The sequence below is a fragment of the Ipomoea nil genome, unplaced genomic scaffold (assembly GCF_001879475.1).
Source record: "Ipomoea nil cultivar Tokyo-kokei standard unplaced genomic scaffold, Asagao_1.1 scaffold0813, whole genome shotgun sequence".
NCBI lineage: Eukaryota > Viridiplantae > Streptophyta > Magnoliopsida > Solanales > Convolvulaceae > Ipomoea > Ipomoea nil.
Genome location: NW_017617241.1, coordinates 1628863 through 1644518, shown reverse-complemented (window position 1 = coordinate 1644518; position 15656 = coordinate 1628863). Strand labels below are relative to the sequence as shown.

Below are 15656 nucleotides of genomic sequence, written 5' to 3'. Positions count from 1 at the left end.
GTTATTATTATTTTTTGGTTGACAGGTTTCTAGAACACTACTATGAGATTTTATTATCCACTTAATTAGAAAACACATTCTCTAATAAAATAAGGTTTCCTTTCCATTATTCACCCTCCTAATTGGTAATTTGATTAGTTTGGATTAGTGCTTTTAGATTTTTATTTTTATTTTTATTTTTTTGTTCATATTGGTGCTTTGGATGTCTTATATTAGAAAAAATTGTCTTGATTTTTTATTTTTATTTTTTTTTATATTTTTAAAACCTTTATTCACATTATAGGATCATACATAACCAAACAACAATATTGGTAATCATTCCAATTTCACCATACTACCAAATATGCTAAACACTTTCACCAAAACCCATTACCATTACCAAGTATTTGATTCACATTCTCATGTGCAAACCAAACACACCCTAAGTGTCAAGTCCTCTTCTTTGTTCTCGGCCAAGTGTCATATCTTGTAATGGATAGTCGGGTATGGTACCTGGTCGGTGAACGTCTGAAAGGATTATCTAGTCGAGACTACTTACTGGCGCGACTAAACATGGGTGGTTACGTCTGAAAGGATTATCTAGTCGAGACTACTTGCTGGCGCGACTGAACATGGGTGGTTGGTAGACCGTAAGGGAAAGGTGGATCACAAGATCCATACTCGACAGGGGCAATATCTTGGGATCCCCTAGTCGGTGGATGCCCGAGAGGGTTATCTAGTTGAGACCACCCGCTGGGCAGCGGGACGCGGGTGGTCAGTAGATAGTAAGGGAAATGCGGATGACAAGACCCATACGCGGCAAGACAATATCTTGGGATTATTTCCAGATTTTGAGACGAAATTTCCTTCTCTAGCATTAAGAAAGGAATCCTGTAATTTATGAAATAAATCCAAAATCACTTTAGGAAGGCTTACTCTCTAGCAACAATGTGTTTATGACATTCTTGCTCTCTAGCGTTGTTTTACAATTGTGTTGACCTGCCGATCAATTACCTCGTAACTTTAATACCAACACCTTGCAATTTCATTGTTGTAGTAATATCAAGGAGCCAATTATAATTTTAAACGTGGCATGAGATTTGTTACATAAGGCCATCCACACCCATGAAATTTTGGGTATTGCAAAGCTTACATGTCATTTTTTTAAATTACACTTTGCCTTTCTCTTTGCAAGTTTGACACGGTAGACTTGCAAATTTTGCAACTTAGTCAGACTTGCATTGGGGAGATAGCCTAATACATTAGTGGTTTAACCAAATTAGCACGTAGTGTGCCGGAAAGCAATATGGAAAAATATCACAGGCACAGACAGGCTTATGTGCAGACAAAATTCTGGGCATTCTAGTAATTTCATGGGCACTGCACATAAAGCTTTCCGTCAACGTCATCTCCATCATATCGCGAAAGGCCCACCGCCATAGCCGTTGGAGCAGTCATCCTCGACCGTCGATTGGCCGGAGATTAGTTTCAGAGCTCTCTGAGCAGTGATTACAACTCATAGACCTGGGTTTCGGCACTCCAGATCAGATATCCAGGTTGAAGGCCGCCTCCTGATCGAGCCAAATCAGCCATGGCCACCGCATTCAAAAAAACATAACGGTGGAATAGAACTAAAGCGCCATCTCAACTGACGGTGGCCATGTTTAAATAATAATAATAATAATAATATAGAGGACGGAGTGTTTGGACGGTGGGGTCCTGAAGGCTATTCCAGAGAAAATGTTTGCTGGACGGATCGGAGACGCCATTGGAATAGGATAGATCATTATATTATGCGTAATAACTGATAATGAAGGTCATGAAACTCATCATGTTCACTCTTTATTAGTCGGAATGAAATACATAATCTTATGCACCAAATGTCATGACTAATTGTGGTGCTAATAGCAATTCAACGGGAGATTAAGATCTCATCCTTTTTCTTTTTGGGTAGCAATTCAAATGTGTGACTCTTTTTTCATTCCCTGATCTCCTTAATTGGTAAGATCTCATCCAACTCACCTTTTTTTTCTCACTTGAATTAAGGTCTTTACTAATCTTATTAAGATTTTATTTTTATTTTTTAAAAAATAATGTTATGCACTCTTAAAATTTGTTTCATCATTATTTTCTTTCTTGACATGACATTATTTGATTAGTCATTTTATTTTTTTATTAAAAGTTAAGGAGAGTAATAAATAGAAGTCATCTCATAAAGGAAATTTAGGAAGAGAAAAAATAAAAGGGGTAAGAATTTTTTTTTAAAAAAAAAACAAAATAGAAAAACTGAGGCTCCTATATCTAATTAGTTAAGTAGAAGCCAGTCCAAGCCACCGTCCAGACCGGAAATGGAACCCCCACGGATGTTCGATTTGCGAGAAACTGAAAAGGAATTCTATTTACTTCAATATCCCTGGCCGCCCAAATCTACTTTATATATATATATATATATATATATATATATATATTCTTTATATATAATATAAGTCTGTAATAAGTGGGGAGGTTTTCGGGCTATTGCGAAAATGTTCGCACTTTATTTTTGTAAAAAATGTCAAGCTTGTAACGAATTATTTGCTGACAGTTTTCAAGGAAAAGATTAAACTTACATAAAATTTAAACCATTTTACATAAAAATGGTGCACTTCATAAAGTTACCATTAATGTATAATTATTGTCACCCTCGTAAAACTAAGAAAAGACCAAAAAAAAAATAAATCTGAAAAGAGTGGTGAGTAGGTAGAGCAGGAATATTATATTAAAATGTAGTTTGATTACTGCCAATACCTTTCCAATTGAGTTCATCGCATATAGTCATCTTAATGTGATTTATCTCTCTTTAGGAATGTCAATTTCAATCCGTCATGTGGATATCCACCCTGCATGGATCAGATTTTTTGGGTGATGGAGGGTGGTGGGCCAGATCCACCCCGCATGGATCATATTTTTTGGGTGATGGTGGGTGGTGGGTCGGGGTAGGTCTTTAAAAAAGTAAACCCGCAGTGGGTCGAGTTAGATTCGGGTTCTATGTACAAAACCCGCATAGAACCCCACCCGACCCGCCATGTGTGTGTATATATATAATAGTAAAATAAGTATTAGTATGTAGTTATTTATAAAAATGTATATAACTTCGTATATCTTTTTACTATTTTTTATATCTAAACTACTAATTTTATTTTTAAAAATTAACAATTTAGTTATTATATTTAAATATTTCTATTATTTTATGTTTTAGTATCACTAATGAATTTTATTATTTTATTATGTGTAAGTAATTTAAATATATTTTTTGAAGAATATAATAAGATGATAAGTGGTGGATACCCGTAGTGGGGACCCGCACCCGGTTGGGGTAGGGGTAGGTTTTGAAAAAGTCCACCCGATGCGGGTTGAAGGTGGGAGTAGGTGGAGAAAATATAAGGTGGGTTGAGTGATTGATGTAGCTCTTCCCGACCCATTGCCATCTCTATCCGCAAATTATGTTGTGCAACCGAATGCACCTTGCAAGGTGCATACGGTTGCAAAACGGCGTCGTTTTGGTTAAAAAAACGCGCGTCCCACTTAAAGAAGAAATCAGGTTCGATTCTCGGCAATAGCATTTTTATATATCCAGAAATTCATAACTATATAACCACAATTTCATAATTATATATCCACAGTGAATGAATGAAGTAAAAATCCACAATGAATGAATGAATGAAGTAAAAATCCACAATGAATGAACTAAATATCCACAATATATGATTGAACTAAATATCCACAATGAATGAACTAAATATCCATAAATTCATAACTATATATCCACAATTTCATAACTATATATCCACAGTGAATGAATGAAGTAAAAATCCACAATGAATGAATGAATGAAGTAAAAATCCACAATGAATGAACTAAATATCCACAATATATGATTGAACTAAATATCCACAATGAATGAACTAAATATCCATAAATTCATAACTATATATCCACAATTTCATAACTATATATCCACAATAATGTTATTGCTGAGAGTCGAACCTGATTTTTTTTTTTTTAAAGTAGGACGCGCGTTTTTAATCAAAACGACGTCGTTTTGAATCGTATGCACCATGCTTATGGTACATTCGGTTGCACAGCATAACTATTGATCTCTATCCCTCTTGTATGGGTTGCGAGTTATTACATAGGAATATGGTTTACTGAGTGCCCTCGCTATTAAAATATAGAAAAAATAAAGAAAAATTATAATAATTGCCGCACTGTAAGGTTACTATCAAAAGATAAGAACGGAAATAATAATAGGAGCAAGTGCATGTATTAGTAGGCAAAATTACGTATTAAGTAAGTTGGAAGGGCAAGTGGGAAAAGATTGGAACAAAAGTCAATTTAATATAAATTAACCGTAATTTTGGTGGAATAAATGAATTTGGATACGAATGAAATGAGATTCTTCAATTTGAGAAGAATATTTTGAATGGTAGGAGTGAATGAGGGACTTAAATATTTCTATGAATATTTTGGAATCATCAAATTAAAGGAGTCTAATCAAAGTAAAAAAAAAAATTGGTATTTATAATTTGTACAAGATATATAAGGTAAATCATATAATACGTGAGAATACAACGTAACTAAAAAATATGTGAACTTTATCATGTAAAAAAAAAAAATATACGATATACATATACGTATTGATCGAACATATATGTTTGTGTGACCATAAATGGAAGAGGAATAAAAATATCACATAAGATGATGCATCAAATTACGTAAACGTGTGCGGTAGATAATATATTGGGAGTGGGGGGAGCTTGAAGATGGACACACACAATGTTTTTTAACCAATTATTTAATTTATTTAATGAAAAAAAAAATCTAAACATCTGATGGACAAGAATGAATTATTTTAGTATTAGTAAAGTTACTTGTATGATGCGGCAACAGTCTCCTTCTCTTTAGCTTTCAAAATATATAAATAAATCCCTTTATTTTATTTTCCTCAAAATGGGGCCCACTTATTCTTCCTCCATGGCGGCCTAAATTCTTTATTTATTTTATTTCTTCACCATATATTTATTTATTTCTTTTTTTTTTTTAACAATACGATGCTATCTAAGGTGGCTATAAATAGAGAGCATACTCCGTCTAGTGAACGAGACATAATCTCACCATGTTCAACTGATCATTACATACCAAGGTTCCACATCCAGAAAGGAAAGTGATGATAAAAGAGTAACAAATTTTATTAAAAGAGTGCTGATAAAAATTGAGCTCGTTAATCACAATATTACATTTTTTTGAATTAGTAAAAAAAAAAAAAGATGTTGACTGGAGATGAGGTTTTATGGTGCACCACTTTTTGGCCTAAAAGAAAAGGGGGAAAAGGAAAAGAAGGGGGAGGGTGTGGTGCAAAATCTGACAAATATTCTGTGTAATTTCCCCAGCTTTTCTGGATATTCTGCAAAGACCCACTTTGCTTAAAAATATTATATTTGTTGTCTCCATACTGAAAAGTAAATAAATTAAGAATAAAATACGATATATGAAGCGTAACATGCATGCATTTTGTGTTTCTTTGTATCAATTAGGACTACTGAACCTAAATATGTAATCATTCAGAATTCAAGTATATATAATATATGCCAAGAACTTATATTCTAATGGCACACGGGTTAAACTCTTATATGGGAGGTTGTGAGTTAGAGCCTCAGTGAAAGCGTTATTGACTCTTTGTGCTTCAATAAGTTGATAAAATAGTTATGAACAGATACTATATTAAAAAATTATATATAATATATGTGTTACAAATAAAAAGTGTGGAATATTATACACTTGTAAATAAGATGTGTACATTATCGTATAGTAACTACGAATTTTATCATCATAAAATATATATTGATTAGTATTTTATAAAACACCAATTGCATTCAATAATGTATATGATTGTGCCTAAAAAGGTGGCCGAGTTGGTATATCATGATTCTTCCACAGATGGTCATGGATTCAATCATTAACGATATCCTCTCAATTTAACTGATTGCATGCATAGTGTACGTCTTTCTAGTGTGATTTATCTTTAATATATGATTTGATGGCTATTATACAAGAGCGAAAGTTTACCTAGTCACAGTAGTGGCTCTGAGTATATGACTGCCTCAAAATGGATGGACGAGTGAGTAGACCATAATTCTGATCTCGTACAAGTCCAATTACTGCCAACATTTTATTAGTCGAGCCCATCATTATTACACAAGATCGGGGTTAACTCAATGCACACATACTTGTATATAGTATATATATAAAGAATGTTCAAGTTATTAGGTCAACATGCACCACAAACTAATATCTTCACTTAATATCAACTATTTATCTATTTTATTATCTCTTTATTTAAATTTATTTAAATTTTGTAATATGCCGACCTTGCGTAATATTGCATTTAATTTTCTAACACAATATTGCAATAAAGATATATATATATATATATATATATATATGTACATGCAAGTATGAGAATGAATCACTACTAGAAATTCTGAAATTTCCGACCACCTGAAAATGATCTTAAATTAAGTTGATATCAAAAAGTTCAAAAAGGGGTCGGAAATAGCAACAAAGGTTTTTCCGGATACCAAAAGTGGTCGGAACAAGACTTTCAACTTGATTTAAGATCACTTTCAGGTGGTCGGAAATTTCAGAATTTCCAGTAGTGAATGTGGCAAAATCAAATCATAATGTCTTATGATCAAACCCTACATTTTAGGTGACTTGAATTTGGGGCTTAGTTATATTAGATTCAACCAAAATAGTCAAATATTTGAATTACTAATAAACAATCTTTTATAATAGCAAGACTTGACGTTGTACGTACTACGTAATAGTTAATTAATAAAAATTCATAATCTTTTTATTTAATATATTTTACTCCAATTTTCTTAGACAATTCATCATTATTTATTTATTTATTTTTTTGTTTGGGTATGACTTTAGTGCCATGATACAAATCTCTAAAAAAATCTATAATACAATAATGAAAAATATAGCGAGCATACTAAAAAATGTAACATATTAAAATTGTGCCTACAATATACTAAAACGAATTTGTATATAAGTTGTTTATGTTATAATATACACTATAGTTCATGCTCAATATAACCATTGCTATTTACACCATGCGAGTCTATTGTAATATAAATACGTAATTTTTTTAGTACGGAAATAATAATTTTTCTTTTTTATAAATATTATGTATTGTATTATTGAGATAAGTTCGTGCATGTTCAATTCGGTGCAATTCGGTGGTGTAACTCATCTTTCGACGTATGTACATACGCAATGTACAGTATAGAACAATAATTTCGTAAAAAATTTCAACGGCATTTATTTAATGTCGACAAGAGGGGAAAAAAGCAATAAATTACGGCCTTAGATGACCAGCAGTAAAAAAAAAAAAAAAGAGGAGAAAGGGGAAACAACAAATGACTAATTGAAGTTGAATGTCGAGCATGGTTATGATTGTCATCATGTGGGCATTGTCGTGTAGCAAGAAAAACAAATGAAAATAAAAGGGGAGCGTGGCTGTTGTGTAAATAAACAAAACAGTGGGGCCTAAACTGCCATTTAAGCACAGTACATATGGAAAAATCAAGAATCAAGAATTATTAATAATGGCAGCAAAAAAAAAAAAAAAGGAAAATGAATCGACCGGTAGAGTAGGTGTAGGATAGGACAGCTTCGTAGTGTGTAGCGCTAGACTACTACCCTCCCTTCCGCGTCCCCGTTTCTCTCTCTCTCTTGTAAATTCACAGTAGGGGGGTGAGAACTGAGAAGAGGGGTAAAAGGAGATGAATACTGATTAGTGTGGTATTTAATTGTACGAGCATGCTTTTTGGTGGAGAGAAGAACCTGATGCCCCTTTGATGTGTGAGTGGGTGGTGCTGTTTTCTCTTCCACTGTATATACACATATCCTCTCTCTATCTCCTTTTCTCTCTCTCTCTCTCTCTCTTTATATTTCTATGTCTCTGGTATTATAGCGCAGTCTACCTGCAAAAGTTACCATTTTTTCACTCAAAGAAGAGCTTCGAGCTGGTGCTGTCGTCACTGGGTTTTTTTTGTTGTCTTGAGTTCCACTGATTTTTGGTCTGTTGTTTCTCTTCTCCTTCTGGGTTGTTTCTTTTCTTTTTACTTATTATTTCTTCTTTGATACCGTCGGCGGAGTGGTGGGTGTGGGGGATCCATTTTGGGGTTTCTTCCCTCTTTTGGGTAGTCTTCTTCTTCTTCATCTCATACCAAAGTTGATTTCTTGTGAGATCTTAGCTTGTTTCCGGTTGTTTGGTGAGTGGTGGGATGCATCTGCTTGCTTGATTTTGAATTTTGAGCTGTTTTGAATCTTTGCTGAGGGTTGGGTCCTGAAATTTGTTGTGACTTTCAGGATCTGGGTTTTTGTAAAAATTGAAGTCTCCTCCGGCATAGTTTTGGATCAACTCAAAGTTAATTTGGTGTGTGGGTTTTTGGTCTAGTCTTGCTTATTACTGGTCATGGGAGACCAAAGATTTGAAATCTCATGTGAAATCTCTCTTGTTTTACTTTGATTCATTTCTTGTTTTAGGTCTCTACTCCTTGGTAGGTCTAGAAGAGTGTAAAAAATCAAATCATTCTAGTGGAAATCTGATCTTGTCTTGATTACCATCTGGAATAGTTTTGTTTGGTCTTGATTTTCCAAGTGCTCGAGTGCTTAGTTGTTTCCCATCTTGAAAAGCTTCAGAAATTTCATGTACTTTGTCTTGGTTTGCCCACATAAAATAACGTTTCATGAGGTTTGATCTCACCTCATCTCCACTCATAAGCTTTGCTTGTGGGTTTCTCTCTTTCCCAAATTTGGTTCTTTCCTTGTTCAATCAGCCTTTTCAAAAGCCCTCCCTCTACTCTGTTGATAGATAATTCATTCCAAATCAAAATTAGATGCTTCAAATTCACTCACCTGCCTTTGTTAGCCACATAAGATAACGTTTGTGGAGGGGTCTAGAATCTTCTGGGTGTCCTTTTGTCCTTAATTTCCTGGGTCTTTCTTCAAACTCTTGTGATGATCTTAATAACGTTTTACTTGCTATAATTACTCACTGTTTTCCCCTCTAATCTTGCAGGCTGAGTTGATGAATCAAAAGAAGGGGAACAGATATCATCATCTTTTGATTTGCTGATTGTGTGTCTCTCTATTTTTGGGTGGTGGAGGTGGGGTTGTTTTGAGTTGAGGATCTTTGTGGAGGAGGAGAGGCCTTTTAGGCTACTGTTATGCTGAAGGTTAAGAATAAGGAGAAGATTAGCAGGGAGAGACAGCTTATCAGCAGATGTTATCCATTGAAAACCCTCCACCTGCAGATCCCCCATGTTCTCAGCTAACCTCTCCACTGAAAAGTAGTAGTGGTGATGAAAGGGATTCTTCTTCTGGTAAGCTTGTTGAGAAGGTAGATCTGTCCCAGTCAGCCCTTGATGACAAAAACAGCAATAATCCACCCTCAAATTTCTCCATAAGGTAAAACTATATCATAATAATTAACACCAAATTTACCTGCCTGCCTGCCTGGGTCTTGTGTTTTTTCTCAGACTTTTCTTGGGGTCAGATCCACAGTGATTGTTCTCCACAAATCCCTGCTGTAAATGTTTGATTTGATTTTAGGAAATGAAGAAAAACCATCTGATCTTTTAGTTGGTTGCTGTTGTGGGTTTCCTCAAGCTCTTAGCTTTTGGTTTTGGGTTTTAAGCTACCAGCTGGAAGCACTTGTTCTTGGATTTCTATATTTGGACCAGCTATTCTTTGTGGTGATTTCATGTGTGTTCATATGGATTGTTCCCCTCCATGGATTGCTGATTTGTTTTTCATTCTTGATGATGGCCCACTGCTTGCTGCAAATTACCAGAGTCCAGCAATTAGTCCTTTCATCCTGCAAAATTTGCAGCTTTAGTTGTTAACTTGTTGTTTTTTGCATAATTTCAATCTTGCAGAAGTGATTTTGTTTATGATGTTGCAGGGATTATGTTTTTGGCTCCAGGAGCAAGAATATCAAGACCAATTGGCCTTTTTCTCAGAAATGTTTCCAGCTTTGTTTGGATCATGGTGTGAAGGAATTGTTGCCACCTTTTCAGTCTGTTGACAATTTGAGAAACCAGCCTGTGGTTGAAAACACCTCGGTTGTTGATAAACAGAATATAATCGTTTCAGATGGAGATTGCTGCAGGCCAAGTGATTATTCCTTGCCTGTTACTTCTCGCGATTCTGAATTAGCTTCTGAATCTGTTAACATAATAAATTCAGTCCGATCTGAAGGAGATAAAGCCTATCCTTTAGCAACAACTAGCCAGTCTTGTTCAGAAATTGATTCTGTTCCTGCTACTAGGAGTTCTTGCTTGGAATTTGGAACTAATATCCTGCCAGAATCGACAAAAACGCGAGGACCAAACAAGCTTCCTTCAGCTAAGAAGTGCAGCTTAACAGTCAAACTGAGCAACCCAGCAGCCCAAAGTGCAGAAGAAGATACCAGAACTAGTAATTTCACTATTTCAGAATCAATGGCTTCAAAAACATGCCCGGTTTGCAAGAATTTTTCATCCTCTTCAAACACCACTTTGAATGCCCACATTGATCAGTGTCTTTCTAGTGAGTCAACAATCAAGTGGACTTCGAATTGTGAAGTGAGCAAGCATAGGATGAAGCCAAGGAAAACAAGACTGATGGTGGATATCTATGAAACTGCTCTAAGCTGCACGTTGGAAGACCTTGATAGAAGAAATGGAACAACCTTTGCTGTTTACCCGAGCATTGCTGTTGCAGAAGAGACGGATGGATGTGCTGATAATAAAACTGAAAATCTGTCACCCATGAATCTTGACAAAACATGCGATGAAGGTGCAGTCTATATTGATGCCAATGGAACTAAGCTTCGGATTCTTTCAAAGTTCAATGATGGAGAAGCTGGATGCTCAAGGGTTTTCCATGATTCTGCTCCTAAGAAATTTGTAAATGATAAGGGGTCCAAATTCCTTTCTACCAAGAAGAAGAAGAAGCATAAGAGTCATGCCCAGAAATATCACAAAATTCTGAAATCTGCTGCTTACAGCAAAAAAGTTTGCTCTCGCAGTCCACACAGTTCAGAGGTATGTTTGACCACCTAACTTTTGTGTTTCAACTGAAATAAACAAATCTGTTAATGGGTGGTTTGTCCCATTTTTTAAATCATGGGGAAGGTGGGTTCATCTAACACCAAAATAAATCTTGCAGTCTTAAAAAAAAAAGAGTATAAAATCCCTGTGGTGATTTCATCTTCCAACTTTCATTAATCCCATGGCATCCTTTCTTTCCTTTCTGCTGCCCATAATTTTCAGACTGTTTTTTGTTACTGAAGAAAAGTTGGTGGTTGACCTTATTTTGATTTTATGCATTTTGTTATAGAACTGATTTTCACTTTCCTCATCACCAATACAAGATTTAGCTATATTCAATTATTCACTATTGTGAAAACAGATTGACAGTGCTCGAGAAAGAAGTTTCGTTCGGAAGCAAAATACTGAGAAAGGGGAATGCCTGACCCAGCACCTAAGATCTCAAGATAACAGTAAGTTCAGTGGATCGGGAACCATAAGACAATGGACATGTTCCAAGCGCACTGGTGTGACAAGGAAGATGTTTGATCATCAAGGCTCGGGAGGTGGCTTGGGTAATGAAGTGCATGAGCGTCCGGGTAACTCATATGCCAACCGGACCTGCAGTTTGAGACCCCTAAACTCACCTGTAAAGCCGGCTTGTTTTCAGAAAAGCCACAAGAGATTAGAGGATGATGATCACAGTGAGCAGCCTTATTTGAGAAAGACTCCGTTGGTAGACTCTCAAATATCTCACAGGAATAAGAGATCTGTGCTACAAAAGCGCAAAGCAAAGTATTTTAGAGCAGATGACCATTCAGCCCATCACAGTGGTCGGGGCACTGCCAATGATTTTAACCGTGCTTCCTCTCAAAGGAATTTGATATCTGATGGGAATGCAGTTCCACTGAGGAATGCTGATAATAATTTCACTGTCAACTGTAAAACATCTACCTATAGTCATGCATTCTCCTCAAAGGCTAAGAAGTTCTCATCCCTAAGGAAGGACCTTTTGTTGGTTAGCCAAGCATCTGGTCCTGAATGCAGACTTAAGAAATCCGAGGTTCCTTGCATGTCCAAATCCGATGAAGAAGAATATGATGAACAATATGATTCAGCAGATAACCGGAATGAATTTCAAGCCAGACAGGATGAAGCTTTTGTTAGGAGTGATGCTAAGACATCCAAGGTATTGAAGATCAGAAAGAAGAGGGAGGAGTCAAAGAAGGATGAAATTGTGGGCATTAGGGGTTCACATTGCACTGCTGAGCCTTGTATTCAAGATACTGGGAAGAATAATAGCTCTTCCTTCAGTTTTGATTGTGATTCGGCAGGTGAATCTGATGATCTAGCATGTGCTGAGGATGATGATACTGAAACTAACCGGATTGACAATGAAATTGAGACATCCTCAGACTTGGCTGCTGGTAGAAACTTCATCAGTTTTAGCAAACATTCTGGAATCGATAGTCCTCCTAAATCTCATGCTGATGCACAGTTATTTGGCGAGGAGTTTGAAAGGCCCTTTGTTTGTGGTCAAACACCTCCACCCATGCTAGTTTCGGGTGATGATCAAGAGATGTTTTCTGCAGCTGATATTGGCAAGACTGTTGTTCCACCGGATATACATGTAGATACTGAGCTCGAGTCTAGTGAGTTCCATGGGTATTATCATCTTGAGGTTGACCCAATTCCTATACCAGGACCACCTGGATCCTTTTTACCGAGTCCTGGTCGTATGTGTTCAGAAGACCTTCAAGGAAATTCATCACTGACCAGCAGCAGACTTCAATCTTCTGAAGACCATCCTGAGTTAGTTGATAGGGATTCATCGGATTCCCCAGTTTCTGCTACATCTACACTCTCCAACTTCACGGTGGCCAGATCCGATTCCAGGTCCTCAGAGAAGTCAGCTGGAAATACAAGGCTTTATTCTGGCATAGAAAAGAACAAATCCAGCTTCTCCAATGATAGCATTGATCCTGTAGTGGAAAATTCTGCAGTTCTTGGGACCATAAATGCAGGTGAGGAAAGGTGTGACTTAGATGATATGAAGATCAATGTTACGTTGCCTAAAAAGGGTTTCAGATTTAAAAGTGATCAGCCATGCTGTTGTGCACGCAAGGAGGGAGCATCTCAAAGTTTTGCTTTGAGCTATCAAGACTCACCACTTTTGCAGCGGCGAACCATGTCTTCTACCCCACTTCCTGCGAGTGAAAAGCTACAGAGTGGCGATTCTTCAAGTAGAAGACCTGATAACCCCAGTTTTGTGGTTAATATGGAGGATCCGAGTCCAAGTCCCCAGATACACGAGACAAATTTACCTATTGTATATAATCACACTAAAGTTTCTGCTGACACTGAGGTCAAGGTCCCATGTCGCACTGATTGTGGCTCGGTGAGTCCATCTGCTTCTAATCCTGTTCTCAGGCTGATGGGAAAGAACTTATTGGTAGTTAACAAAGATGAAAGCTTATCCCCACAAGAAAAGCCATCCCAGAAGAATTTCATGACCGAGGCAAATATGCAGTTTTCAGCAGTTCCTGGAATTCATTGTGGGAACAACTTCCAAAGTGGGGATCCTCAAAACTCTCATCATTCCGATCCTCAGGGGTCTTTTGTTTCTCACTCGGCTAGGATTCAGAATCTTGATGTCAGCTTGTCAAGTGGTTACAAAAGTCATGGTAGTAGCTATTCCACCACACCACAGAGGCTTCATTCACCCATGTTCTCAGGTAATAAGAGTGTTGGCAGCGATTTGATGGGCTCCTTTGGTCGTCATGAGGGGTACACTTTGATCACTGAACAAATTGGATATGATCCCAAGACTCCATTGTCAAGTTCTGTTGCTCATACTCAGAATGCAGGCTCTGGCATCAGAGAAATAATCGTGATCGATGATAATCCAGAGAGTGAAGATAATACCGTAGTCCCTGATGCCTCTAACGGCAAGGGAATGAGATATCCAGTCAGCATCCCAATTCCCTCGGGCTATAACCCAAACTATGCAGATCTCTACGGTTACAAGTCCCCCCACGAGCCCTCTTCCTACACTGGATCAGGAGTTGTACGCAATGCTAGTTTTGCAGCAGCTCGGGGAGTGAATGCTTCTGCTGCCATTCCTGTTCAGTGGAATCGTTGCCCAGAAAGCTCGAGTACAGCCCACACGCGATCTCTAACATCTCCATCAGACACCTCCAGGCATCTTGGATCTTCAGTGTACTATACTCCGGGATTCTCATGACCTTCAAGCGTCTACTGACCATAGAGATCGAGTTGAAGTGAGTTGATCTCTCCGGGGCCTGGCATAAAATATAGGAATCTGACAAAAGAAAAACCAAGCAAAAATAGTTGAGCAGATCATGAGTTGTTAATTGCTCTTCTTCCTTTACATAATAGTGTTTGTTGTTATATTAGTAATATATATACTACCTTAAAACTTGGTGTCGAGCTGTCTTTTTGGAGGCCTGTGTACAAACTTATGAACTCTATGCGTTTTTCTTAGAAATCTATTACCAAAAATGCTTTAGTATGACTGTATTTTTTGTGATTTTTCCCTTCAAATAAGGAAGACATTTCCAAGTCTATCATTTTATGTCTAGTTCAAAGAGTTTATTATTCTATGAAACAATTGTCATATATGCTATTGAATTTTACACGGAAGTGTAATTAAATCTTTGAATTAGTTAACAATTAAATCAAAATGATCGATATTTCAAGTAAAATGCTGATCCAACTAGAGATAATAGGCCTCTTTGTTTTTGAGAGAGTAAAGAGTATGTTTTTTGTTTCCAACTTAGAGATTAATTTCTCTTTCTTCAATTCCAATTGGAAGACAAAGAGACTGTTTTCACACCGGAGACGAATGAGTAAGTTATTCATCTCTCTGGGTTGGAGATGAAGAGATTCTCTTTGTCTTCGATCATGCGATGAAGAGTGTTGCTTTGTCTTTGGCTTGGCGGTGAGGAGTGTCTCTTCATCTCTATCCAGGAGATGAAGACTCCCCTCTTTGTCTCTAGTCGAAGTGAACAAACATCTTTGTTTGTCTCTGTCGATATCATACCAAGATATGAGTAAAAATAAGGGTTAATGTGAATGAAATGATGCGTGAAATGGCATGTGCATGTTCAATTAGTAAATATTGCTATAAAATGTCGTCATCAATTAGTTGAGGTGATGACATGTAATACACAATAGCAAAAAAGGTCAGGCATGCATTAAACCTAGAAAGAGTTCTCCTACACATACTTTAATTCTCTACTTTTCACTTCTACTCTCCGATGTGACAAGCAATGGAAATTTATCTTCATTGTGTGGGTATGAAAAAATATTTACATCAAGAATTTGTGTGTAAAGAGTAAAAGCTGGAAGTGAAAATTTAAAGTCCAGATATTATTTTTCAACTAAGAAGTAGGCAAGAAGCACACATGAGATTGAAAAAGAAGGTAAGAACTAGGGTAATGGATTATAATAATCTAGATGTAATGGAAGCTATAGGGATAGGGGGAAGAGCACCAAACAAGAGAATTCAACCAATTCTCGTTGAGGTCAAAT

The 15656-nt window shown here is 36.7% G+C and overlaps 1 protein-coding gene across 2 annotated transcripts; it reads left to right on the top strand.

The window, feature by feature from the left end:
- The first annotated feature begins 7689 nt into the window (after nucleotides 1-7689).
- On the top strand, nucleotides 7690-14692 carry LOC109178111. 2 transcript variants are annotated; one of them, XM_019327642.1, is made up of 4 exons: nucleotides 7690-7887; nucleotides 9110-9498; nucleotides 9995-11117; nucleotides 11485-14692. In XM_019327642.1, the coding sequence occupies exons 2-4, from the start codon at nucleotides 9314-9316 to the stop codon at nucleotides 14344-14346; spliced, it is 4170 nt and encodes a 1389-aa protein (XP_019183187.1). In that variant the 5' UTR covers nucleotides 7690-7887; nucleotides 9110-9313; the 3' UTR covers nucleotides 14347-14692. The 2 variants fall into 2 exon arrangements, with proteins under 2 accessions (XP_019183187.1, XP_019183188.1); XM_019327643.1 differs by having other exon boundaries at nucleotides 7710-7918.
- Nucleotides 14693-15656: the final 964 nt, after the last annotated feature.

Excerpts from the sequence above, each read along its gene's own strand:
- LOC109178111 (XM_019327642.1), top strand. The coding sequence starts at position 9,314 with ATGTTATCCATTGAAAACCCTCCACCTGCAGATCCCCCATGTTCTCAG. Across the intron at positions 9,499-9,994 it reads CCCTCAAATTTCTCCATAAG|GGATTATGTTTTTGGCTCCA; the intron begins GTAAAACTATAT and ends ATGATGTTGCAG. Across the intron at positions 11,118-11,484 it reads GCAGTCCACACAGTTCAGAG|ATTGACAGTGCTCGAGAAAG; the intron begins GTATGTTTGACC and ends TTGTGAAAACAG.